The sequence below is a fragment of the Eutrema salsugineum genome, unplaced genomic scaffold, assembly GCF_000478725.1.
Source record: "Eutrema salsugineum unplaced genomic scaffold, Eutsalg1_0 scaffold_1, whole genome shotgun sequence".
Lineage (NCBI taxonomy): Eukaryota > Viridiplantae > Streptophyta > Magnoliopsida > Brassicales > Brassicaceae > Eutrema > Eutrema salsugineum.
The window spans coordinates 7,999,770-8,024,168 of record NW_006256909.1 but is presented as its reverse complement, the minus strand read 5'-3'; the positions used below and the strand labels follow the sequence as shown (position 1 = coordinate 8,024,168).

The following is a 24,399-nucleotide window of genomic DNA, read 5'->3' as shown; positions in this document are numbered from 1 at the left end:
AGAGGTTTAATTTTTGTTCTAAACCCCAGTGAGAATCTCCGAAACCCGAACCGGATTCTTTAATGTCAAACCAACAAATAAAACCGGGAGATTTCTAAACAGAAAAATTAAAACCAAAACATTTAAACCCGAAATCAAACCAAAAACCGGATTAGGTATCTTATTCTTATGGGAATTTGGAAGAAAAGCCCGCCAGGTTTTGTCATTAGTGCGTCTTTCTGCTCCCGGCGGATCCCGGCGACCGCCGTCTGCTCCTTCCGTTCTCTTTTTTCACTCTCTTCAGATTTTTCTCTCTGATCCCTTAGTTCCTATAGCTTTAGAAGTAATTGAGAATTCCAAGAACCCTCAATTTCTCTACTTTTTCCCCACTCGCCATTATTTACTTTGTAAAACCCTCGGATTTTCGGAAATGGAGAGTGAAGAGGGTGAAAGTGTCATTCCTTTCCAGCTCCAGTTTGACAAGCCGATTCCTTTTCAGGTTTTGTTTCACTTCCTGCTCAAATTTCGTGGTTTTTTTCTTCTGATTTAGACATATGGATATATGTTTAGATGGATTCATGTTTGCTCTGTATTTGTTGCTTTGCACTGTTCAATTTCTTTAGATTAAGATAGCTGAGTGGAACCCAGAGAAGGATTTACTGGCAATGGTTACGGAGGACTCAAAGATTTTGCTGCATCGTTTCAATTGGCAGAGATTATGGACTATTTCGCCAGGTAAACTATTCACTTTGTTTAATCAATACATACATTTTTGAATGCAGGATGATTATGTATTCTATGAGGTTTAGCTTTGTGAACATTAATCTATTTGCTGAAACTGAAACTGAAATGCAATTCGAAGTAGATAGTCAAATATTACTCATTTATTCAGATGTTCCTGGTGCTAAGTCTATTTTCCTTTCTTTTGGCTTATAGGAAGGCCCGTTACTTCCTTATGCTGGCGTCCTGATGGTAAAGCCATAGCTGTTGGGCTCGAGGATGGAACCATTGCGCTTCACGATGTTGAGGTAAGTTTTAGATTGAAGCTAATCCATGTTCTTCATGATGAAGCTGTTGATGGAATGGCAATTCTTTTTGAGTAAACTAGTGATTCTTTTGTCGAGGGGTGGAAAAGAAACAAGATCATGCTTAACAAAAAGTAGTTGGTACTGTTTTCGTGCAGAACGGGAAGCTATTAAGGAGCTTGAAGCCCCATGCTGTAGCTGTCGTGTGTCTTAACTGGGAGGAGGATGGACAATCCAATACCGTATAATTTCTCCTCTGATTAGTTCGTTGTACAATACTTTCGCTTATATTGATATTGAGAAACAAAAAGCAAGCATCTTTTACCAATCACAGTTGTAGAATTTTGTATTTGAGCTTGTGCTTACTCTTTGAGTTTGGTTTTCAGGATGAAATTGGGAATGTCTCAGCTTATGAGGACCGGACCTCGCGTTTTTTCCCTCCTGCTCCAAGAGCTCCAAAGATGCCTGGACTGGTAGCTGGTGACTCCAGTTTCATGGATGATGGTGAAGATTCTTTAGCAGAACTATCTAATACCTCATTCCGGAAGTTTAACATTCTCTGCAGTGGAGATCGAGATGGGAGCATATGCTTTAATATATTTGGAATATTTCAGATAGGGAAGATTGTAAGTCGCTCTTTTGACTTTTAAGTAATTAGTAAGGCATTAATGTATCATGGTTGCTGATATTTCATCACCTTCCAATTGTGCTTGCATATAGAGTAACAGGATGCTTGATGAATTGTCAACACTATTTGCATATGTAAATTGTTTTCGAAAATATTTAGTTGCTTCTTTATTACGTATTTTTATAGCAAGATAATGTGAGAAGGTATATTTTAACAAATTGTAAGATTCATTTCTTATCTTCATTTCTAGCTACGAGCAATATTCTCTTGTTTTATTTCCAATTATAAGTCTTATTTTTTTCTGGTTTCATGATCAGAACATACACGAGCTGTCTGTTCCTGTGCCACATCTGGATGAGCGCGCCTCCCGCAAACTATTTAATGCTACAATTTGCAAGGTACTTCGATCCTTTCAAGAGCCATGCCTTCCAAATGATACAGATGAGATTTCCTTAAGTTCTATGTCTCTTACAGTAGATGCCTGTAGGGGAAATAAAGAAAAGGAGGGATTAAGAGTCTGTAGATTCAAACTAATTATTGTTAATTGCATTTCTTAGGTTGCGTTGTCGAAAGACCTCTGTCGCTTGGTAGTAATGTGCACAGGAGTGCTTAGAGATACCGAGCCAAGAGAAGAAAACCTTAGTGTACAAGATCTGCATGGTTTACATTGCCTTGCAATGGACACATCTATATTTTGGAAGAGGTAACTTTTCTTCAAAATCTATGAGTACAGACCAAATTATCTACATTTCGCTGCTGCTTCTTTCCTTCCTTCTTTTTCATTGTTTTAAATATGGATTTCAACACCGGAAAATATTATTAAATTACACAATTTTGGTTTTTTGTCTTCCTTGCATCTGTCATATTCGTTCACTCTTCCAATTTTTATTTCAGGAAATATGAGCTTCATCAGGTTGCTCAACAAGCTTCCAACATTGAAGATTTGACTGAGGTTATTCGGGAATCCTTATCAGTTATGAGCAAACAATGGGCGGATGCCATGAAAACTTTTCATGACAAGTTTTATTCCCTTTCCACCTTAATCGTAGATAATGGTATGTGCCACTATTCGCTTGTTGGTTGAGGTTTTTCTCGTTGGCTCATAGATTTACAGGGCTGTGTTGCTTTTCTCTCAGGACTCGAATCATCTCCTCAAGACGAATTTCTTAGCCTGTTGGGTGGTGCGCGGATAAGTCCAGCACTTAATCAATTTTTAGTTAACTCTCTTGGCGAAGTGGTAAGCTTCACTTGCTTGTCATCTTCAAGTACTAGTTTTATCATAATCCACTAAGTAGTAATCTTGTTTAATAGGGTGTGAAGCGCGTCTTAAAGTCAGTATGTGGTACAGGAAAAGAACTTCAGCTGGTTGTCCTGGACCATCTTCAGGTTTAGTCTTCTTCACACTCCTGGAAAAGATTTTTTTTTACTGTTAGACTGAGTAAAGTTTGCTTACCCTGCAAATAATTTTTAGATAGAGTTTTGTGACGAGTAGTTTTTTTTCCCAGCCTGCAGCAGAAATTATTGGATTCAGAATGGGTGAATTAAGAGGTCTCTCGAGATGGCGTGCACGGTACCAAGGCATTGGTTTGGATGAGAAACTTCTTAATGAAGCAACTGAAAATGCTGGTCTTCTACTTGTACAAGTGCAACGGTTTATGATGGTACTATCATCTATTGTCAACCAGGTACAGAGGCGTGCCCAACGAAAACATAGTTATTCAGAATAATGTTTGTCCCATGTTTCCCACCCAATGTTCATTTCAATAAAAATATTAGTCTTTTTGTTTCAGTTCTCAAATTTCTTCAACTGGCTCCTAAAAAGCATAAAGTATCTTATGCAAGAACCAAATGATCAGCTTATGTCATACAACAGGTATGCACGTGTGTTTCTATGTTGTTTATGACGTTGAAAGCCAAATATTTGTAGTTACATGGTTTGCTTCTGTGGCAGCGAACTCCTTGTGGTGTTCTTGGAGTTCTTATATGATCAAGATCCGGTGAAAGACCTCCTGGAGCTATCTGAAGCTGATGATGACATTGAAATTGATCCGTAGGTTACTCTTTCTCTATTTGCGCTTTTACCTACCTTTTTGTCTGCGTAATGTCTTTTAGTCGATCAGAATATCATATTACTTCTTCTTAAACCATCCATAAGGGAGTCCAATGTGATCTCAGAAAAGCAAATCCAAAGGGCTTTAAATCAAATTCAGATGTGGGCAATGTGTATGCGTTTTTATGCTTCCATATGTGTTTGAGAAGTTTCTGCATACTAGTCTTTTCTGCATGCATGACTAAGAAATGACCACAAATCAGCATAAACGGATGAAGCATGAAGTCCATTGAGTCCTCCAAGGCTGTTCATTCATTATAATTTTTTCCAATTCTAATAAACTCTTATGGTTTCCATGTCTCAGCAAAACCATTGAAAGAGTCAAAAAATTAATTCAGTTTGGAGGATTTTCAGACTGTGATTTTCTGCGGAGAACATTGGCTAAGGAATTCCAACACATGGAGTCTAGGTAATTTTCCTTAACGGTTTTCCAGTTATTCAAACAAATCAGTTACTGGACATGCTATTTCATGGCGCACAGCATTAGTAAACTGATATAAGTATAAGGCTATGGTAGAGACAAAAGTCTGATGCCATAGTCTTGACATTTTAAAAGTATTATTGCTGAACAATCATAATAATATGTTTTGGGAGTTTTACTTGCAAAACAAAGTTTGCTGATTTTTTAAAGTCTGATCATACTCTCGTATGGTTTTCTCTTAGTGACTAGACATCAGAATTTGATTTTTATGCTTTAACTATTTTAGCTTCAAGATGGCTCTTCAAATGCCCTTTACAACCATATCAAGAAAGATATCATGTATGAAGTTGTTGCCGCTTTGCCCTCTTCAGCTGTCAACGACGCAAATGCGTTCGACCATTCCCATGTCTCTTTCCTTCTATAAGGTACTTGCAGCATCAATCGTAACATACGTTATCATAATCTCATAGAAGATGTTTAAGAAAAGATTTTTGCGTGTTGTTCGTTTCTCTACAAAGCTGAAATTTGCTCTTGATATACTATAATCTTGATCTGCATGTGCAGAATGAAATTTCTGCTGATAGATCTTGTCAAAGTGGGTACACTGATTACATATCTTTTCAAGTCCCTGGTGAAGCTTTCACGGATATTCCAAACAGTATTGGCATAGCTAAGGGTTTTAAGCAAAACTCCAACATCGAGAAAAATGGTTATACTTCTATGGAAGCTGTTTTGTTATCTGTACCTAATGGCTACCATTGTGTTGATTTATCTCTCTACAAGGTAAATATTCAGTTTCTTCTGCAGCTCTAGCTAAATAAAAATTGTATATCTTGTTTTGCTATTATCTGATTGTTCCCTGTAACCCTGTCTAATGTTGAACAGGATAAAGAACTTGTTTTACTATTGAACAAATCAAGTGAAAATCCCGAAGGCTCAGGAGAAGCCTGCATGATGGTTGTACAAACTGTTGACCTTCCATTCATTTCTATTTCAAGTTCTAGTAGTCTAAATCAATGGGAGCTAGAGAATTTGAAGGTAATGCTAATTTCAACCATTCTCATCGACATTCACTGCCCTCCATGTTGGGCTATCTTGGAACGTATCAATCTTGAAACGGTGTTATTTACTAGAAATCCTCACAAATGTTTTCCCTGCAGGGCTCCATTGTTCACCTAGAGATGGAGAATGAAAAGGTCCGCAAAATTCCACATTCTACAATTGCTCCTCTAGCAGTAAGCGGTAAGTTCCCATTTTCTCATTCATATTCCATTTCCGTCTTAAAATTTTGAGACTGAATCATCAAAGCTACTGCAATTTTTAATAGACAAGAGATTGCCTATGTACTCTCACTAAGACTAGTAAAAGAATTAAGAAGCAAACAGAGAACTTTACTCGAAGATGCTGATCAACGTAGGAAAAAAAAAGAAAAGCTTTTCAAGTTCACGTAATCTTTTAGTTAATTCTTTATAATTGTTACAGCTTCAAGAGGAGTGGCTTGTATATTCGCTGAAAGAAGACGTGCTCTGGTGTATATATTGGAAGAAGATGAAGACGAAGAAGATGTCTCTGAAGACAAGTAAACTTCCTCCAATGCCTGGCTTTGATTGTTCTTGTAGATTATATTTTAACTTATTAGTAAGAGAGATTTTAGTTTGTGAGAGTCGCTATTCTATTGAATTAGCAAAAACGGTGACATTTTATTAGTTCTTCACAAGTTTGTATCAATTCTTCTTTTTAATAGTCTAATCTAATCATAATTAAAGAGCGTTACGCCACATCATCCCACCCACCCGCCAATTTGAGCGCGTGGTTTCCAGTTGCCATCTATAATCAGACAAAAGTGCCAAAGTCAAAATCAATTCTTTGTTCTTAGCTCACCTGCGAAGCTAACAACGCTCTCTCTCTTCTCTCTTCTCTTCTCTATCACGGAAGCTGTGTTATGGATCATGAGCCGGAGAATAATCAGCAATCGTCTCCGGCGATAATACTCAAGGACATAGCTCTTTTAGATGATTATCACGTGATGATGACGTTGACTGCCGAGGGAGAGTTACAATCAGTTGGGTACGAACGCTGGAGTTTGTCGATGAAGAATGTTCTTGGTTTCATCGTCGAAGGTAAGCAGATTAGATTAAAAGCAGTGGTGAAGAGAGATGGAGGAGGAATCTGCTGCGGAGACTCAGATGGATTTTATTTCGCCAGGAAGGACTTCGTCATCGAGCCTCTCTATGAAGATGCTAAAGATCGATGGTGCTACAAGCTCCGTCAGTTTCTCGAATCTCTCGGTTAGTTGTTTTATTAGTTAAAACTAAAAAACGAAAACTTGTGTATCACGTAGCTTAAAACCTAAGGCTTTTTTAGTTTGGATGCTAAATTGGTTGATTGAAAATATATAAGGTCGGCCCAAGAGATTGCTTGTATTCGTGAACCCATTTGGCGGGAAGAAATCGGCGAGAAAGGTTTTTGCAAAGGAAGTAAAACCATTGCTTGAAGATGCTGATGTTGAACTTGATGTTCGAGGTTTCTTGCATTTTTCTTCCACTTTGTGTGTTCTTCCTGATTTCAAGAACTCTTGTCGGAGAAAAATAACAACAGGTTTATTTATGATGGTTCTTCAGAAACCAAGTATCAGTTGCATGCAAAGGAGATTGCTAAGTCCATGGATTTATCAAAGTACGACGGTATTGTTTGTGTCAGCGGTGACGGTGTTCTTGTTGAGGTAAAAACGAAATCATCATCAATTTTGAGAGAGATTATATAACATCATGTCTTCGAAGAAAGCAGAGGAAAAAAACAGAGTTTTATAATTACTTTCCTGTTTTTGACTCTTTTTTAAATTGGTTCCCAATTTAGTAGGTTGTAAATGGGATGCTCGAAAGAGCAGACTGGAGAAAGGCCGTGAAATTGCCGATTGGGATGGTCCCTGCAGGTCTGTGGTCAACATAATATTATGAAGAATCATCAATCACTTTGTCTCATTAGAAAACCTCAAGACATTGCTTCTAATAAGGTATCTTTGGAGGTTTAATCTGTCTCGTCCTTCTCTTGTTGTGTTCTTGATGTGGCAGGAACTGGTAATGGTATGATAAAGTCAGTGTTGGACTCGGCTGGGATTCGATGCTGTGCAAGAAGTGCTACTATTTCTATTATCCAAGGTCCTGCTCCATGCCATAAAAAAAAAACTCTTCAAAAGCGTTATCTTTTTCCTCAGTAATCAGCTCCTGTAACTATATTACTATATTGTCAGGTCATACACGTTCTGTAGATGTGGCAACTATCTCACAAGGGACTACCAAATTCTTCAGTGTCTTGATGCTTGCTTGGGGTATGCAAGCCTTCTAACTTACTCCATAGTTGAGAAATTTATTTGCAAATGAAATAAGTGCCTGAGCTTGCTAAAAACTATACTGTTTATTTGTATTGAACTAGTCCAATTCAATTCAGGTTTAGTGGCTGATATAGACATAGAGTCAGAGAAGTTCAGATGGATGGGAAGTGCTCGCATTGACTTCTATGTACGTTACACATTTTGACAATAGTTGCATTGTAGACTTATAGTTGTCAAACTGCTAGTAGACTAAATCCTTATTGGTTCTTGTATGTTCTGCTCTGCGGCTTGTATCTACAGGCTCTTCAGAGGATAATATGTTTAAGACAATACAACGGACGAGTACTATTTCTACCAGCTCCCGGGTTTGAAAGCTGTGGCCAACCAGCCAGCATCAGTCTATACAAAGACCCGCCTGTTAGCGATAAAGTGCTTGGGTACCAAGGACCTGAAACTAAATTTGAAGATCTTGAATGGAGGGAACTCAAAGGTCCTTTTGTTTCAGTATGGTTACATAATGTTCCCTGGGGTGCTGAGGACACTTTGGCTGCTCCTAATGCAAAGGTCAGTTACACATTTCTAACGTTGAAACCAAGAATCTTGGATCTTCTTTAGTTTTAAACGGTTAAAAGCTTATTTTGTATATGGTATGTTGAACAGTTTTCTGATGGCTTCCTGGACTTGATTGTCGTGAGAAACTGCCCTAAGCTTGCCTTGTTATCACTTATGACAAAGTTGAGTGATGGAACACATGTTCAATCACCGTATGTAGCGTATCTAAAGGTGTGTCATCCAAACCCATGAACCCATTCATATACTTGTAATCTCTCATTTGATGTCCCTTGTGAATCTTATGTTTTGACGATTTGACCTGATGATTTTCTTACTTTCAAAAAGGTGAAGGCATTCGTGCTGGAGCCGGGTGCACGGATAGATGAACTAGACAAGGAAGGAATCATAGATTCAGACGGAGAGGTATTGGCAAGAGGAAGAAGATCATATAAATGTGATCAAAAGGCTCTAATGTCTTACGACAAGCTTCAGATAACAGTTGATCAAGGTTTAGCTACTCTCTTCTCTCCTGAATAATCCTGGTTGATAAAATGTCTACACATGAGATGAACATTCACATCATAATTCCATAAAACCCTGATTGATTTTTTTTGTAAATGTTTTTCATTCGTGGGAGTAATTTGTTGATTGATGCACATGTACCGGTTACATTACAGGAAATGCGAGCAAACAGATGTTTGTTGTTTCCTTATACATCAGTTCTTGAGATTCCAGACAAGATTTTCTTGATCTTGAATAATTACTGAAAGTAGACTTATATTGGGCCAAGACTGAGATATCATGAGCCGAACTTATAGGCCCATTAACAACCCATATATATATATATTTTGTGCGTCTATGTTAAACGCTCTGTTGAATCCTTTTCTCTTCCCTCTAAAATCTAGAAACCCCAGAAAAGCAAAGAAGAAGTAAAACATGGCCTCCGGCTCCGGCAAAGATTCCTTCCGTACCCTAGGGTACATGACCCGGAAGGACGCGGAAGTGAAGCTTCCACCGGCGACGCGGGTCAAAAACAAGACTCCAGCGCCGGTGCAAATCTCCTCCGAGCAGCTTCTAAGGGAAGCTCGCGACACCCAAGAGCCTGAGATCCGTCCTCCTAATCAGAAAATCGCCGATTCGGATGAGCTTTCCGACTATAGACTCCGAAGTCGGAAGGATTTTGAGGACCAGATCAGTCGCGATAAACGGAACATCCAAGTATGGGTCAGATACGCGCAGTGGGAAGAGTCGCAGATGGATTTCGCGCGTGCTCGGAGCGTGTGGGAACGAGCATTAGAAGGAGAATACAGGAACCATACGCTCTGGGTCAAGTACGCCGAGTTTGAGATGAAGAACGAGTTTATCAACAGTGCGAGGAACGTTTGGGATCGTGCTGTGACGCTTCTCCCTCGAGTGGATCAGCTTTGGTACAAGTATGCTCACATGGAGAAGATGCTTGGGAATATCGCCGGAGCTAGACAGATATTCGAGCGGTGGATGAATTGCTCACCGGATCAACAAGGTTGGCTCTGGTTTATTGAATTCGAACTTGATTATAATGAGATCGAACGTGCTAGATCCATATACGAGAGATTTGTTCTTTGCCATCCTAAAGTTTCTGCTTATATCTCATATGCGAAGTTTGAGATGACGCGTGGTGGTGTTGAGCTTGCTAGGAAGGTTTACGAACGCGCCGTGGATATGCTTGAATACGATGAAGAAGCTGAGGTTCTATTTGTGGCATTTGCTGAATTTGAAGAACGATTCAAGGAAGTAGAACGTGCTAGGGGTATCTACAAATATGCTCTTGATCGTGTTCCTAAAGGAAGAGCTAGGATTTGTGCAAGAAGTTTGTGGCGTTTGAAAAACGGTTTGGGGATAAGGAAGGGATTGAGGATTCCATTGTTGGGAAGAGGAGATTTCAGTATGAAGATGAAGTGAGGAAGAACCCTTTGAACTACGATTCGTGGTTCGATTACGTTAGGCTAGAAGAGACTATTGGGAACAAAGATAGGATTAGAGAAATCTATGAGAGAGCTATTGCTAATGTTCCACCTGCAGAAGAGAAACGATATTGGCAAAGATACATATATCTTTGGTGAGTTTTTTTCTATCAATATCCTTTACAGATTTGGGTAGTAACATTATTGGCTTCTTAGGCATGAACTGTGTTTGGGTTTGGTTGTCTTAGGCAGTCTTTTAGCACATTAAGATCACTAAGTAAATCTACTAAAACAGATTCTTGCATCCTGTGGAAAGCTTTTGTTGTTTGTCTTTTGTAGCATTTTCTCAACCACTGACACTGATGTGACTAATTGGTGTAGGATTAATTATGCATTGTATGAAGAGATTGAAACTGAAGATGTGGAGCGTACACGAAATGTTTACAGGTGCATATTCTGAAACTTGTGAAGTTACGTTCATCTACGTTTCACTTGTGGCGGTTTTGACTGACTGTTTGTATTTATCTTACCAAATATTACAGAGAATGCCTCAAGCTTATCCCCCACACCAAATTTTCTTTTGCCAAAATATGGTTGCTCGCTGCACAATATGAAATCAGGCAATTGAATCTCACGGGTGCACGGAAGATATTTGGAAATGCAATTGGGAAAGCTCCAAAAGATAAGGTAAGCCTGACGATGGCTAATCTAGAAATGGTTTACATTATTTCTCATTGCTCATGTTGTACTTACCATGGTGATTTTCTTACTGCAAAACAGATCTTCAAGAAATACATTGAGATGGAACTCGAGTTGGGAAACATAGATAGATGTAGAAAATTATACGAGCGGTATCTTGAATGGTCTCCTGAGAATTGCTATGCTTGGAGAAGCTATGCTGAGCTTGAGATGTCTCTTGCTGAAACAGAACGAGCTAGAGCTATCTTTGAACTTGCAATATCTCAGCCTGCTCTAGACATGCCTGAGCTGTTGTGGAAGGTATATTTTTTGCAGTCTAATGCATCCAAAAATGTGAAGATTTTTCAGAGTTTTGAGCCGATTGGATCAATAATTTCTCTTTTTGTTTGTTTGTGGCAGACGTACATTGATTTTGAGATATCAGAAAGGGAATTAGAGAGGACACGGGCTTTATATGAGCGACTCTTGGACCGTACAAAGCATTGCAAGGTGTGGGTTAGCTTTGCAAAGTTTGAAGCTTGTGCTGCGGAATACAAAGAAGACGAGGAAGAAGAAGATGTTGTTGAACGCAAAAAAGACTGCATCAGACGTTCCAGAGGTTTGTTCAAGCTACATGTTATATTATGAGTTTTGATGATTCCTTGTGACATGTTTTAACTTTTTTCTTTCTTTCTTTGCTTCTACTCAGCGATCTTCGATAGAGCCAACACATACTACAAAGACTCCACACCGGAGCTGAAAGAAGAGCGCGCTACGCTTTTGGAGGAGTGGCTTAACATGGAGACGGGCTTTGGTAAGCTCGGGGATGTTAGTATCGTTCAATCGAAGCTCCTGAAGAAGCTCAAGAAGAGAAAGCCAATCAGCAGAGAAGACGGATCTACAGAGTACGCATTGTATACATATACTTTGTGGATATGTTATCTTTAGAATGTGAGAATCGAATGGTAAAAGCTAAATGTGAAAAAATTGTCTGAATCTTTGGCAGGTATGAAGAATATAATGATTATCTCTTCCCAGAAGAGTCACAGACGACGAATCTTAAGATTCTTGAAGCTGCTTATAAATGGAAGAAGCAGAAGGTTATTGAAGCTGGGGAATGCGCCTATAGTGGTTAACATAGTGTTATGCAATACTACAGCTGATGTTGTCTCTTGTTGTGCATAGACTGAATTGAATTGATATTATGATAAAAAAAATTATATTTAATTGTATCAGAACATATATATTCTATCTAATTAATTTAGAAGCAGAGACGTAAGTAGTCAAATTGCAAAAACGCCGTCGCTTTACGTGTAGCTGTTTACAGGTTTGTTTTAGTGCCATGTCATTACATCTGATCGGGGAATCTTACTAAAGGTCAGATTTCAGGTCATTTAAAAAAAAATTCTTTAGCTCTCACCAACGACGAAACTCTTCTCTCTCTCTCTCCCTCTATGGATCATCAGCCGGAGAATGATCAGCTGTCGTCTCCGGCGATTATTTCCGACCGAGTTCAGGTAAATGGTATTGTCACGCCGTTGACCTTGACTGCCGACGGCGAGCTCTGGTGGACGGAATCCGGACGGCGGAAATCGACGGCGGTCAAAGACATCCTGAGTTTTGTCGTGGAAAGCAACAAGGTTAGAGTGAAGACCTTGGTGGAGAGAGGGGGAGGAATTTGCTGCGGAGAAACTGCTGGAGATTACGCGAGGAAGGATTTCGTTTTCGAGCCTCTCTCTGATGAATCTAGAAAGCTATGGTGCGATAAGCTCCATCAACACCTCGAATCTCTCGGTTAGTTGAATAATCGAAATCATGTCGGTGCAATTCTTAAATTCTCGATGCTAAAATGGTGATTCCATGATGTCAAAATATTAGGTCGGCCAAAGAAATTGCTTGTGTTCGTGAACCCGTTTGGCGGGAAGAAGTCGGCGAGAAAGATATTTCTTGAAAAAGTAAAGCCATTGTTTGAAGATGCTGATATTCAACTTGAGATTCAAGGTTCCAGATTTTCTTATTTTTTTGTTTCGTCCTGATTATTTGAACTCTTCTCCGGGAAATTAACACTTGGATTATTGATTTTTCAGAAACCAAATATCAGTTGCATGCAAAGGAGATTGTTAGGTCCATGGATGTATCAAAATACGACGGTATTGTTTGTGTAAGCGGCGATGGTGTTCTTGTTGAGGTAAGTAGGAAGCTTTTCTGTTGTGGAAGTATCATTTTCTCTTTGTCAGTTTTAGTCGGAAAACTTATATTAAAAGTGATGACTGATGATGCGTGTCTTCTGTGCTATTCTCACATGATTCAAACTAAACTAAAGGAATTTTTTTAAAAATCGTTTCTTTGACGAAGTTAGAGGAAAATGATATTGCTTTTTGGAAGTATCTGTTCTAGGAAACAATCTCTTGTTTAATTATATGTGTACTGTTTTGCTTAGGTTTGACTCTGTGATTAGACAATTATTTTAGTGTTGATGATTCTTACAGTTGGTTCCTAATTTAGTAGGTTGTAAATGGACTGCTGGAAAGAGCAGACTGGAGAACTGCCTTAAAATTGCCTATCGGAATGGTCCCTGCAGGTTCGTTCTGCTTCATCACCCTCGTGTGTTCCATGTGAAAGTTTAGATGTAAAGGTTATTTAACAGCAAGATAAACTTTAGCAAAATCTTTTACCTTGTTATTTCATGTGCAAAATTCTTGATGGCAGGAAGTGGTAATGGCATGATAAAATCATTGTTGGACACAGTTGGGATTCCTTGTAGTCCAACAAGTGCTACTATTTCTATTATCCGAGGTCTTTCTCCATGCCATACAATACTCTATCCTACGAAAACTTTGGTTTTTTCCCCCATGAGTCAGCTCACTCTCAAAATATATTTGTATTGGTAGGTCATACACGTTCTTTAGATGTGGCAAGTATCTCACAAGGGACTACCAAGTTCTTCAGCGTCTTGATGCTTGCTTGGGGTATGCAAGTGACTTCAGAAATTTCTTTGCAGACGAAAAAAGTGCCTAAGTTTGGTGAACTGTACTGTTGGTTGTATTGTGATAATTTCAATTTACTTCAGGTTTAGTGGCTGATATCGACATTGAGTCAGAGAAGTTCAGATGGATGGGCAGTGCTCGTTTTGATGTCTATGTACGTGTAGTTGAAAAAAATTGAAATATTTTTGCATTGTAGGTCTTAACATGTGTCTTTAGTCTATTCAGATATATTCAAATATATCCATTAATATTCCTGTGGATTGTATGAATTTAATCGGATGTTGTCTTATTCAACTTTGTGTTCTCCTCTACGGTTTGTATTTGCAGGGTTTTCAAAGGATTATATGCTTAAGACAATACAATGGACGGATTCTTTTTGTGCCGGCTCCTGGGTTTGAAAGCTATGGGCAACCAGCCAGTTGCAGTAGTGTAGACAAAGAGTCACCTATTAGCGATAAGGAACTCGGATACCAAGGACCTGATGCTAAGCTTGAAGACCAGGAATGGAGAGAAATCAAAGGCCCATTTGTTTCAGTATGGCTTCATAATGTTCCGTGGGGTGCGGAGAACACTTTGGCTGCTCCTAACGCAAAGGTCAGTTACACATTTTGTAACATTTTCAAACTATGAAAACACACAATTTACGGATCTTCATATGATTTTTTTCTTGGAAAATAAAAACACCATTAAAGCTTATTTCGTATATGGTGTGATGAACAGTTTTCTGATGGCTTCCTGGATTTGATTGTCATGAAAGACTGCCCTAAGCTTGCCTTGTTATCACTTATGACAAAGTTGAGTGATGGAACACATGTTCAATCACCATATGTAGCGTATCTAAAGGTGTGTCATCCAAACCCATGAACCCATTCATATACTTGTAATCTCTCATTTGATGTCCCTTGTGAATTTGATGTTTTGACGATTTGACCTGGTGATTTTCTTACTTTCAAAAAGGTGAAGGCATTCGTGCTGGAGCCGGGTGCACGGATAGATGAACCAGACAAGGAAGGAATCATAGATTCAGATGGAGAAGTTTTGGCAAGAGGAAGAAGATCATATAAATGTGATCAAAAGGCTCTGATGTCTTACGACAAGCTTCAGATAACAGTTGATCAAGGGTTAGCTACTCTCTTCTCTCCTGAATAATCCTGATTGGTTGAAATGTCTACACATGAGATAGAAGACACATTTTGTGGCGATCATTTGATTGATGGACATGTACAGTACAGTGCAGCAGCTAAAGAAGCAAAGAGATGATGTGTATCTTATATGTATTCCTATGATTTGATTCAACGGAGTTTTGTTTCTGATTTTTTTGTATCTTTCAAGTGTAAACTTTGTATGTTTATTTTACCCAAAAAAAAACTGTGTTTTTGTATTGCAGTGTAGAGACAAATGTTGAAAGTTGTGGACCCTAATTATAAATAAGACAAATATCAAGTCATAATATATAGCCTCTCGTTTTTGTGTAAACTTATATTTATGATAATATCCACATTTCGATGAAACAAATACGTAACAACAATACGTAACATACAAAACTTGTTAAAATCACAAAAAATAAGTTTTGTTTGTTACCAAAAAAAAAACATACAAAACTTTGTAAAAATCAACTGGAGTAAGACTAAAAGTAAGAGATTCTATTCTATCCACAGGAAACAAAAAAATTGATGCGACATAACATATTTGATCAATAATATATTGTATCATCATATGGTCCATGGAATTTCAATTTGGACCTACCAAACGCATGATGACTTGGCGTATAGATATATTACTACGGAGTATATGTTTAATAATCAAAAAAGGAATAGAAAAGCATAGAAAAAGTGGAAAAAAAAAGAAATAAGGGAAAGTCATAATAGCTTTCTTTTTCCGTAAAACCTCAGAGAGTATTTTTTAGCTGATCAGGTAACACAAACAATACCCACCACTTCACTATTTCTCTACTTTCTTCCTTCTTCGCTTTCACCATTTTCTTCTCTCCGTCATCAATCTACGCTTTTCTAGGGTTTTTTTTTTTTTTTTTTTGCTTCCCGTTTCCACCATGTCTTCTTCTTCTTCCTTATCCTCTAGATTTTGCTTCAACCGCGAATGCTCTGAGTTCAAACTCGAGCATTACCGGCCTGGTTGGCGTCTCCAAACCGGCGATTTCGCCGACCTCTGTCATCGTTGCGCGTAAGCTATCGCTTGCTTACATCCTTCTTCGTTTAGTTCATTTTGTGTTCCATTTGTTTTTGAGTGATCAGTTCGTTTTGTTTTCGATTTTGAAAATCAGGTGGAACGTTGTTTCCTTGTTTTTTTTTTCTTCTTCTGTAATTTGGGTTTATGTTAGTAATTTGTGGTAGCGTGTCTCTTCTCACTGGTGACAAATTTTGAAACTGTAATTTCTGAGTTATTATATTTGTTGTTTCGTGTTAATGGGTCTGCATGTATTGGCTACAATCCGAGAGATTAGGAGCCTAGCTTTTGTGCTATTTCTGTAATGTTGATCGGAATAAGTTTATGCAGTTGAATGAGAAATGGGATTGTGGTTTCAAATGGAAGTGTGGACTAATTTTTTCATGTTGCATCAATGCTGTGTACCCAAGTAGAGAGAGTCTAGCTGTTCAAAGTCCAGGGACAGGAAGGAGATAAAAGAAAAATAACTAGGGGACATGAAAATTAAACAAATAGGAACCTACATTGCATTCTATTCACCAGAATAGAGAATTTGTCCACTAATGGGTTTTCTCAATTTTTATATTCTTAGTTAGATATTATACGTGATGGGTTTCTTAGGCTTACTTTGTGCTATTTCTGATGCTTTATAAGTGACAGTTTTTGAAATAATATATTGGGTATGGTACTGTCTATGTAAACAAAAAGGCCTATAAAAGATCAGATATTGAAGAGAGTTTTTACTTATTTAACTAGAACGGGAGTTCTGCTCTCACAACGTCTTGGTTGTGAAAATGTCTTTTGTGTTTGATAGGTTTATATGGGAAAGCATTTCTTCAATTTGATGATACTGGGTGCACTGCAATGATTTTCGTCCCTGTATCTAGAGTGTTTTCTAGAGATAATGTGTGTATTTTATGAGCCTTTAGAATATTCTTTCCAAACTATGGATGCGTGGAAACTATAGAGTTATAGTTTCTAGAGACTTATGTTTCTGTAGTGAAATGTAAACTTCATCAGACTGTCTCACTTGCACAAGAAGAATAAGACTAGTTGAAGTTTGCGAGTAGTTCTGATTGCATTATGCATTCGACACAAGAGGTGGTTAATCTTTGTCTGATTTCAGTATACTGCAGACACAATTCTGTTACCAGCTCACTGCATCAGTTTCATTAACTCGTTATTGTATTATCAAATTTGCAAATATATAATGACTATATTCTGGTTACAGCTCTGCTTATGAACAAGGAAAGTTTTGTGACATTTTTCACCAACGGGCTTCCGGATGGAGGTGTTGTGAGTCATGTGGAAAGGTAAAGACATGGTTTTTAGTTTAATTCTTGATAGTCTGGTTGGCATCACAAAATCGTACCTGGGAATTCCTGATATGAAGTATCTCACTATGAAAATTCTGTGCAGCGAATTCATTGTGGTTGTATTGTTTCTGCATCTGCTTTTATGTTGCTGGATGTTGGAGGGATTGAGTGCTTGGCTTGCGCAAGAAAAAAAGTTGCTTTGGTGAGGGAGGATTTTACTTTTCATTTCCTATTCTAGAATTGTATCCATTGATATTTTTTCGGAGGCATGAGGTTACCTGAATCAATAATGGTTCACGATGTTCATCAAGACATCAACTCTTACGAATCATAGATCTTAAGCTAGCAAACAACTTCACCTGTACACAGATCCTTTTCAAGTTGAAGATCTATTTTGAGCTGTAGTCCATGTGCCATAACAGTCTTGTATATCATGTGTTTCAGGGACCCAATTATCTGCCACAACTGCCCATTTTCTTCCAATCTCCCATTGCTGAAAAATTCAAGGACTTGTCGATCAATTGGAATTCTTCAACCGGGTCAAATCAGATAAGCTGCCGGCCTCCTAGTTTCTTAGGTCAATCGGTTCTGCAGTTTGATTTGCATAATCGTGGAGATAGTTATGAATTTAGTCGACCTACTTCTAAAGATAGGGCTACTGCATGTTCCATCGAGAAAAAATGGGGAATGAATGACTTGATGGGGAAATTAATGAGTGAAAAGTCGAAAAGTCACACAAGCGACATACTTAATAATCAGAATGCAGGTTCATGCTAGATTTTCTCTTTACTTCTATGGCAATCTCATTACTTCTCAAAGCAAGCTGCTTAAGAGTAAATTTTCAATTGCAGGACCTAATTGTGAAGTACTTCCTTCTTCAAACGTCAATGTATATCGTCCACTGATCTCATTAAAGGAGGGGCCATGTGGAACACAGCTTGCCTATCCTGTGCCACTTACAACACCAATTGAGACAAATGTTCACTCGAGACTGAATGGAAGGAGCTTATGGCATACACCTAAATCTTCTTCACTGAATTTCTTACGCAATGACTTGAATGGTGGAGCAGACTCGCTATGTTCGTTGACTCATCTTGATACGCCAGGAAAATATCAGGTGGTTCCACGATATTGGCCTAAGGTTTCATATAAAAATCAAGTTCCGCAGAATCTCTCCAAAGAGTATCCTTCTTGGCTTATAGAGACTACATTGGCATATAACTTTGTATGCTCACCATAAGCATATAAGTCATGCTTTTATTTTCATACATCGGTGATCTATTTCTTTTGCTTTTTGTTTTCTTTCAAATTTTTTATGTGAATAAGTATAACTAGGTTGTAGAATAGGGATGTAAGCCTTTCAGATAAATAGTTTTATAGATTGGTCTTACCTTTTTGCTTGGATGCTTTATGCTTAGACGCTTAGGTTCATGACATGTAAAGCTAACTCAATTTGGCAACATTTAAGTTACCAAACCTTAATGATGTGCAAGATCTGAATCCGTTGTCATTCCTCTCTTTGAGAAGATGCTGAGTGCAAGTGATACTGGACGAGTTGGGCGATTGGTGCTGCCAAAGAAGTATGCAGAGGTAACTAAGTATTTGCATATGCAATTACGAATTTTTATTTTCTTTTAGAAACAGGTGATTCATTGGAAATAATTGGGGATGTGACTCCCTGCTGCTTATATCAAATTCTTCGCGGCTTTTTTTTTATCATTAATGTAGTAGTCATAACATCTGTAAACTTTACAGTTGTCTCTTATTAAATAAAAGATGCTAAATGAAGAAGGCGTCTGTTATGTAACAGGCTTTCTTGCCCCGACTTTCCAACACCGAAGGTGTGCCTCTTAAAGTACAGGACTCAATGGGTAAAGTGTGGACATTTCAGTTTCGCTTTTGGCCCAGCAACAATAGCAGAATATATGTTCTAGAGGGAGTAACTCCATGCATACAGAGCATGCAGCTGCAGGCTGGTGATACAGGTATGTCATTGGTGATATGGTAATTTGGTTTATCATGTAGCTAAAGCTCAAATATGTTTTATGTGGTTACATTCACTGTTCACACGCCATCTGTTTAATGCGGAAGCATATTTTTCTCACTCAATTAACATTATTAGTTGATATGTTTTGTCAAGTATGTTACACTTCTTCTGAGTTAGTGTCCTTTTTTTTGAACTTATGCTTGGAGAACTGAATTTATTCTTTTTTTAGTCATATTTAGTCGAGTAGATCCAGAAAGGAAGTTAATCATGGGATTCAGAAAGGCTTCGGTTGCTCAATCGGCTGATCAGGTTACTTTCTAAATTAACTAGATAGATTTTGTTTGTAAATATTTTTCACTAAAACTACAAATTAATTACTAGTCAACTTTGACCCCAAAAAAAAAAAAAATTACTAGTCAACTAGTAGTAGTTTTAAAAAGCTTTCTTGAATGTCAGCTTCACTTTATAACATAGCCAACACATAAATAGGAAATAATACGGCGAAAGGATATTGAGTGAAACCACAATCTATTCTTCTCTACAATTTGTTCCTTTTTGTTGGATAAAATGTGAAATTATTACCAAAAAGGGACCTGAGTTGTGGTTACAAAAGCTTTAATACCAAGGAGGTTCAATGGCCAACTAATTTGTTCAGTTTGTGTAAAGTAATTAAATAGGTAGGAGAAAATTCTAAAGTATGCAGGCTGACTCGGGTTTATGATCATCATTTCTTCTCTCTTGCAATTTGTGTTAGTTCTACATGGATTTATCTTAGAAGCAGACTTTGTGCTATTGCGAAAAGGGCTTATTTCTAGAATGCCGTAGAAAATAATTAGTTATTTTCAAATGTGTCTTTGCAGGAAACTGACTCAACGAATAACAATCGTGACAGTTGCACAAATGGAGATGTAAGTGTAAAATCCAAACTGACACCCTCTTTTGACAAGATAGCTTGTGTCAGGAAACATAATGTTTACATCTCTTCTGCATTTTCATTAGCAGGGTGAATCGATTGATAATCATTCACCATCTAGAGCTAAGAAGTCCGCGTACAAAGCTAAAGAAACTCCAGGAGTAGGATTTTCTTCCCGAAAGAAGAAAAGCAGCATGATGATTACAAGAAGCAAACGTCAAAAAGTTGAAAAGGGAGACCACACTGAGCTGAAGCTAACATGGGAAGAAGCTCAAGGATTTATCTTGCCTCCTCCCAGCCTCACTCCATCTATTATTAAGATAGAGGGTTTTGAGTTTGAGGAGTATAAGGTACACCCATATGATTTTTGCTTTTCCAATTTGCATTTGTGGTCTATGCCGCTTTAGAATCTTATTTCTGTATCGATTCGATAGTTTCTTCTGGAAGAATATATTATTTCATGATATTGAAAATAATCAAGATATTCACCAGATAAGGGTTTTTTTCTGTTGGATTTTGAATTCAAGTGGTGCGCTCATGCTAACATACACATTGGTTGCTCGAAGATTCAAAGCTCAAATTTGTTTTGGTGCTTTATGTGCTTAGTTGAATTAAGACTGCTCTGACCTACTCCGATAAATGAAGGTGTACTGACTGGAAATTACAGTTTTTACTATGGTATGACTAAGAATGTTAGTTAATAATTATCGTTTTAGATGTAACAATAAAGAAAGATGAAGCGACACACTTGATTTGAACACCTGAGTTGTTTATTGCCCCCCTTTGATTTGCCATCTTTTTTTGTTTCTTATTAGTCATTGTTTGTTTTGTGGTGTTTCTGGAATCGTGCATTACTTATTTTTGGAACATATCACACTCACTGAGTTAATTCCTTTCTGTATGTACTGTGTCAAAATAGGATGCTCCAATCATCGGGAAGCCAACTACAGGGTAAATTGCCTAATACTCAATAACCCATACATTCTTTGCTTTATTGGCTTTCCTCTTTGCTTCCAGTTGTTCGAAATGGTGAATCCTATCTTAGATGATGCTGGCAGAATTTAAAATAGGTGTACTGGTAACTAATCATGGTCCGAAAGCATGTTGCCAGATAATGAAAAGTATCTCCTAGCATTAGATACAGTAAATAGCCTTTTTGAAGCTCTTGAATATCTACTTATTATTGTTTTCTTTGAACTGTTACTTGTTTCAGATCAACATGCTCTGCAAATAAAAAACTCTTGGCTGAACAGTACGACGAGGAAGCCATGGAAGAAACTGAAGGACTCATGATGTCACCTAAAGAAACAACGAAGCACCCACGGCATAGAAGGGGCTGCACTTGCATCGTTTGTATACAATCCCCAAGTGGGACAAGTCCCAAACACGACAACTGCTGTTCTTGCACGGTCTGCGATGCAGTAAAACGCCGTAGGCGTTCTCTGTTGCTAGGGAGGAAGAATAAGCAGATAGAGAAAGAAAACAAAGCACAGAAGGAGCTGGAGTCACTGAACTCTGACGAGGAACTTCACCAATCTGCTAACAACAGTGGAACCACCAGTAAGAGCCATGAGCATGATGCTTCGCCTCAGAAAGGCCAAATAGACTTGAATTTTCAACCAGAGAAAGAGGAAGAATCCCTGCATAAAACTACCAAGGACAAGTCCCTACATCATGATGACACTAGCTTCAAGCCATCAAGCTCATCAAGTGCACATAGCCAAATTGAAAAGCAAGATTGAAGGAAAACTCAAGACAAACACAGAAGTTGCAGACACCACCAAAAGCCCCATGTAGATTTTGCAGACTAGTGTTGCTGCAAGGTGAATAGATTATGATGGCAGAAACCCAGAAAGCTTCTAATAATTACCTCTTTAACCCCACAGGCATTGCGCATTTTGTAGATAAAGGGCGGTTTAAATACTTGCTGATGAAAGCTCTTCACTTTTTTGAACTCTAGCTAATGCAATGGGTAATTTAATTTTCCTTTGAGGTTTCATATAATTGGCATTTTGATTTTGCCTACAGAAACCGATCATGGATTCTTCCATTTATATAGAAAATCACAATTTAGCTTGGGAATATCATTACGCTACGAACATTCATCTCTGGATTGAGCAGATTGTCTTAAAGCCATTCATACATTTCAAAAAAAAAAATAGGCATAATCTTTTACACAACAAAAGAAAGACTTGTTTTTGTCTACAACATTCATCTCCGAAATGTAGCAAAGTGTCTTGAACCAAAATCATTATCCTAAAGCCATCATTACAACTACATAAAGCCAAGTACTCTAAGCAAAAGAAACCGAAACACACATCACATCGGTTAGTTACCAGCATTAGGCAAAGCAGCCATGAAGGAATTGTAGGAAGACTCAAGGTCAAAGTGAAGTTGCCGAGCCTGCTGCTCAGTGAGCTCATCTGAAGCTCCCATCTTAGACAACCTCAAAAGCCACTCTTTCATCTTCATCTTCCCTTCAAAATCCGGTGGCAAAATGCTCAGTTTGTTAAGAGAAGCAGAGAGATCAGACAGCAACGGATACACCTGGTCAACAGCGACCATGTTGAGCTTCAGTGAATCCATGGAAGTGATAAAGTTCTGAACACACTCAGCAACAACAGAAGCAGAGCTTGAAGTAGAAGCCATTGCTGCAGCTCGATGCTCAACAGTAGCCGGAACACCAGAAGTCACAAGCCGATAAACAGCAGCCGAGCAATCCATCTTGTATGTCTCTGCGAACCTCTCAATGCTTGGGACCATGTCTCTGAGCGTTGCGGAGAGTGTCTTGAAGTGGACAATGAGTTTCTGACACTCGGTCTCGTACTCGGATGGAGAGATGAGATCACGGATATAAGCCTTCTCGAGCTTCTCAGTAGCTTTGATGATAGCGTATAGCTCAGCGAAATTCTCATACATTTCTCTCTCGCGCTTATCGTTCCATAACTTGACCTCCATCTTTTTAGAAACTTTAAGAGCTGAACTTGATGAGCTTTTCAGTGTTAGGGAACTATGGAGAAGAGAATGGGACACGCGCAAAGACGGTAAAAGCAAAAAAGCTACCTCACTGTATCAAAATCAATAACTTCAAGTTAATAAAGAGAAATGCAACATGTTTAATCCAGATTACAGAAGTTGATTACTCCATCAAGCTTAATAAATCGAAAGATAGGGAAAGCGGTGAAGCTTAATATAGGAGTCATTCAGCCAAATAAGCAAACAAAAGAAGTAGAAGAAGACATTGAAGAAAACCAGAGAGATCACTGATCATAACCAAAGAAGCGAGAAAAGGGGCAAAATGAGAAGAGAAAACCCAAATCAAACTTACCCTAAATCATTATAATCTATGACACTCAAAATCTCAAATTTTTTAGTTCAGTACTGAAATAAAAACCACAATATATGGAGAGAGAAATATATTTATAAATATATAGAGAGAAAGAGAGAGAGATGAAGATATTTACAGGAAGCAAGTTGGGGGATTTGATTGTGGAACAACTCTCTACGGATTAGAGGAGAGGATATGGAGATTGCGTGTAAGCAGAGGGATCTTTATGATTTTGATGACGAAAGCTTCACGCGGGGGCAACGAACTCTGTCTGGATCAACGAATCAATCAGCATCGATTTTCCCCAAAAATTCTTAAAAGAAAAAAATTTAAAAATAAAAGATTTTCACTGATTTCGAAAAACGCGTGCTTGAAATTCGATTAAACCCTAAATTCAAAATTAATCTAGCTGAAAGCTTAGCAAATGAATAATTTTTAGAAACGCAAATGAATTAGGAAGCTGACCTGAGAGGCGTTGACAAAAAAAAGAGGGTATGGGTGGAAGAGAGAAAGGAGTTCTCAGAGAGAATCAGAATCGCTCGAGCAGAGAGCCACCATTAAATGCTTATCTCTGTTCTCAGATTTCGAGAAGTATGGATTGGTCCCACCAAGAGGAAGAGGAAGAAGAAGAAGAGTCGGCTGCGTGTTGAAGTTGTTATGATCAGAAACGCTGTATTGTCCCTTCGCACGCCTTCCCGTATTTTACGTGCGTCTTTTTTTTTTTACCCCTTCTTCTCTCTTTTTTATTTCTTTTCTACATACCTTTTACTAAATGACAAAAATAAATATACTGTATAATCAAATCTGTTGAATTGGTGAAACGAGTACATGATTTGTCAAAGGAAAAAAAAAACAAAAAACAAAGAAGAAGAGTGTTTTAATTCTAAAATAATGGACCTAATGTCCATGGCATCATGTTTTAGTTTCCACTCAAGATCATTTGTTAATGAATAATAAGAAAGAGCAAAGAGTTAACAAATAGAGAAAAAAAAAGAATTATCATGTCGTGATTGCTAGAGGGAGATTAATGATTTAATT

General features: G+C 38.1%; 6 protein-coding genes across 7 annotated transcripts; 5 read left to right on the top strand and 1 right to left on the bottom strand.

Annotated features, from left to right (window-relative positions):
• Nucleotides 1-195: 195 nt before the first annotated feature.
• LOC18029133 (anaphase-promoting complex subunit 4) lies at nucleotides 196-5,920 on the top strand. Its single transcript, XM_006413707.2, has 19 exons — nucleotides 196-478; nucleotides 603-714; nucleotides 916-1,007; nucleotides 1,163-1,246; nucleotides 1,391-1,630; nucleotides 1,950-2,030; nucleotides 2,190-2,335; nucleotides 2,527-2,687; nucleotides 2,769-2,869; nucleotides 2,944-3,018; nucleotides 3,138-3,317; nucleotides 3,423-3,505; nucleotides 3,584-3,682; nucleotides 4,047-4,151; nucleotides 4,450-4,588; nucleotides 4,728-4,946; nucleotides 5,049-5,201; nucleotides 5,324-5,405; nucleotides 5,646-5,920. The coding sequence occupies exons 1-19, from the start codon at nucleotides 410-412 to the stop codon at nucleotides 5,744-5,746; spliced, it is 2,322 nt and encodes a 773-aa protein (XP_006413770.1). The 5' UTR covers nucleotides 196-409; the 3' UTR covers nucleotides 5,747-5,920.
• Nucleotides 5,921-6,105: 185 nt separating this feature from the next.
• Nucleotides 6,106-8,778, top strand: LOC18029132 (sphingosine kinase 2). The gene is made up of 10 exons (XM_006413706.2): nucleotides 6,106-6,451; nucleotides 6,564-6,686; nucleotides 6,785-6,885; nucleotides 7,023-7,095; nucleotides 7,235-7,321; nucleotides 7,414-7,491; nucleotides 7,611-7,681; nucleotides 7,795-8,058; nucleotides 8,155-8,277; nucleotides 8,392-8,778. The coding sequence occupies exons 1-10, from the start codon at nucleotides 6,106-6,108 to the stop codon at nucleotides 8,581-8,583; spliced, it is 1,458 nt and encodes a 485-aa protein (XP_006413769.1). The 3' UTR covers nucleotides 8,584-8,778.
• A 77-nt stretch (nucleotides 8,779-8,855) lies between these two features.
• LOC18029131 (crooked neck-like protein 1) lies at nucleotides 8,856-11,900 on the top strand. Its single transcript, XM_024150071.1, is given in 8 exon segments — nucleotides 8,856-9,877; nucleotides 9,880-10,144; nucleotides 10,371-10,436; nucleotides 10,532-10,676; nucleotides 10,770-10,988; nucleotides 11,088-11,286; nucleotides 11,377-11,572; nucleotides 11,674-11,900. Coding segments are annotated over 8 exon segments (2,115 nt in total). The 5' UTR covers nucleotides 8,856-8,982; the 3' UTR covers nucleotides 11,804-11,900.
• A 159-nt stretch (nucleotides 11,901-12,059) lies between these two features.
• On the top strand, nucleotides 12,060-15,106 carry LOC18029130 (sphingosine kinase 1). The gene is made up of 10 exons (XM_006413704.2): nucleotides 12,060-12,461; nucleotides 12,546-12,668; nucleotides 12,755-12,855; nucleotides 13,176-13,248; nucleotides 13,377-13,463; nucleotides 13,559-13,636; nucleotides 13,738-13,808; nucleotides 13,982-14,248; nucleotides 14,375-14,497; nucleotides 14,612-15,106. The coding sequence occupies exons 1-10, from the start codon at nucleotides 12,122-12,124 to the stop codon at nucleotides 14,801-14,803; spliced, it is 1,455 nt and encodes a 484-aa protein (XP_006413767.1). The 5' UTR covers nucleotides 12,060-12,121; the 3' UTR covers nucleotides 14,804-15,106.
• A 571-nt stretch (nucleotides 15,107-15,677) lies between these two features.
• LOC18029129 (B3 domain-containing transcription factor VAL3) lies at nucleotides 15,678-22,019 on the top strand. The gene is given in 13 exon segments (XM_024149996.1): nucleotides 15,678-15,835; nucleotides 17,049-17,130; nucleotides 17,237-17,335; nucleotides 17,578-17,899; nucleotides 17,985-18,315; nucleotides 18,627-18,723; nucleotides 18,944-19,118; nucleotides 19,350-19,429; nucleotides 19,981-20,028; nucleotides 20,120-20,383; nucleotides 20,953-20,984; nucleotides 21,247-21,772; nucleotides 21,774-22,019. Coding segments are annotated over 13 exon segments (2,244 nt in total). The 5' UTR covers nucleotides 15,678-15,704; the 3' UTR covers nucleotides 21,831-22,019.
• A 101-nt stretch (nucleotides 22,020-22,120) lies between these two features.
• On the bottom strand, nucleotides 22,121-24,085 carry LOC18029128 (vacuolar protein sorting-associated protein 28 homolog 1). 2 transcript variants are annotated; one of them, XM_006413699.2, is made up of 3 exons: nucleotides 23,827-24,085; nucleotides 23,498-23,632; nucleotides 22,121-23,100 (listed from the first exon to the last, which is right to left on the bottom strand). In XM_006413699.2, the coding sequence occupies exon 3, from the start codon at nucleotides 22,989-22,991 to the stop codon at nucleotides 22,362-22,364; it is 630 nt and encodes a 209-aa protein (XP_006413762.1). In that variant the 5' UTR covers nucleotides 22,992-23,100; nucleotides 23,498-23,632; nucleotides 23,827-24,085; the 3' UTR covers nucleotides 22,121-22,361. The 2 variants fall into 2 exon arrangements, with proteins under 2 accessions (XP_006413762.1, XP_006413761.1); XM_006413698.2 differs by having other exon boundaries at nucleotides 23,498-23,628; nucleotides 23,827-24,052.
• Between the last annotated feature and the right edge of the window lie 314 nt (nucleotides 24,086-24,399).

What these genes read in the sequence shown, in the direction of transcription:
- LOC18029133 (XM_006413707.2), top strand. Translation starts at nt 410, where the DNA reads ATGGAGAGTGAAGAGGGTGAAAGTGTCATTCCTTTCCAGCTCCAGTTT. An exon ending in ACATCTATATTTTGGAAGAG is followed by an intron (nt 2,336 to 2,526) that starts GTAACTTTTCTT and finishes TTTTTATTTCAG; the next exon opens with GAAATATGAGCTTCATCAGG. An exon ending in TTGTCCTGGACCATCTTCAG is followed by an intron (nt 3,019 to 3,137) that starts GTTTAGTCTTCT and finishes TTTTTTTCCCAG; the next exon opens with CCTGCAGCAGAAATTATTGG.
- LOC18029132 (XM_006413706.2), top strand. Translation starts at nt 6,106, where the DNA reads ATGGATCATGAGCCGGAGAATAATCAGCAATCGTCTCCGGCGATAATA. An exon ending in TGTCTTGATGCTTGCTTGGG is followed by an intron (nt 7,492 to 7,610) that starts GTATGCAAGCCT and finishes AATTCAATTCAG; the next exon opens with GTTTAGTGGCTGATATAGAC. An exon ending in GTGCTCGCATTGACTTCTAT is followed by an intron (nt 7,682 to 7,794) that starts GTACGTTACACA and finishes TTGTATCTACAG; the next exon opens with GCTCTTCAGAGGATAATATG.
- LOC18029130 (XM_006413704.2), top strand. Translation starts at nt 12,122, where the DNA reads ATGGATCATCAGCCGGAGAATGATCAGCTGTCGTCTCCGGCGATTATT. An exon ending in GCGATGGTGTTCTTGTTGAG is followed by an intron (nt 12,856 to 13,175) that starts GTAAGTAGGAAG and finishes CTAATTTAGTAG; the next exon opens with GTTGTAAATGGACTGCTGGA. An exon ending in GTGCTCGTTTTGATGTCTAT is followed by an intron (nt 13,809 to 13,981) that starts GTACGTGTAGTT and finishes TTGTATTTGCAG; the next exon opens with GGTTTTCAAAGGATTATATG.
- LOC18029128 (XM_006413699.2), bottom strand. Translation starts at nt 22,991, where the DNA reads ATGGAGGTCAAGTTATGGAACGATAAGCGCGAGAGAGAAATGTATGAG.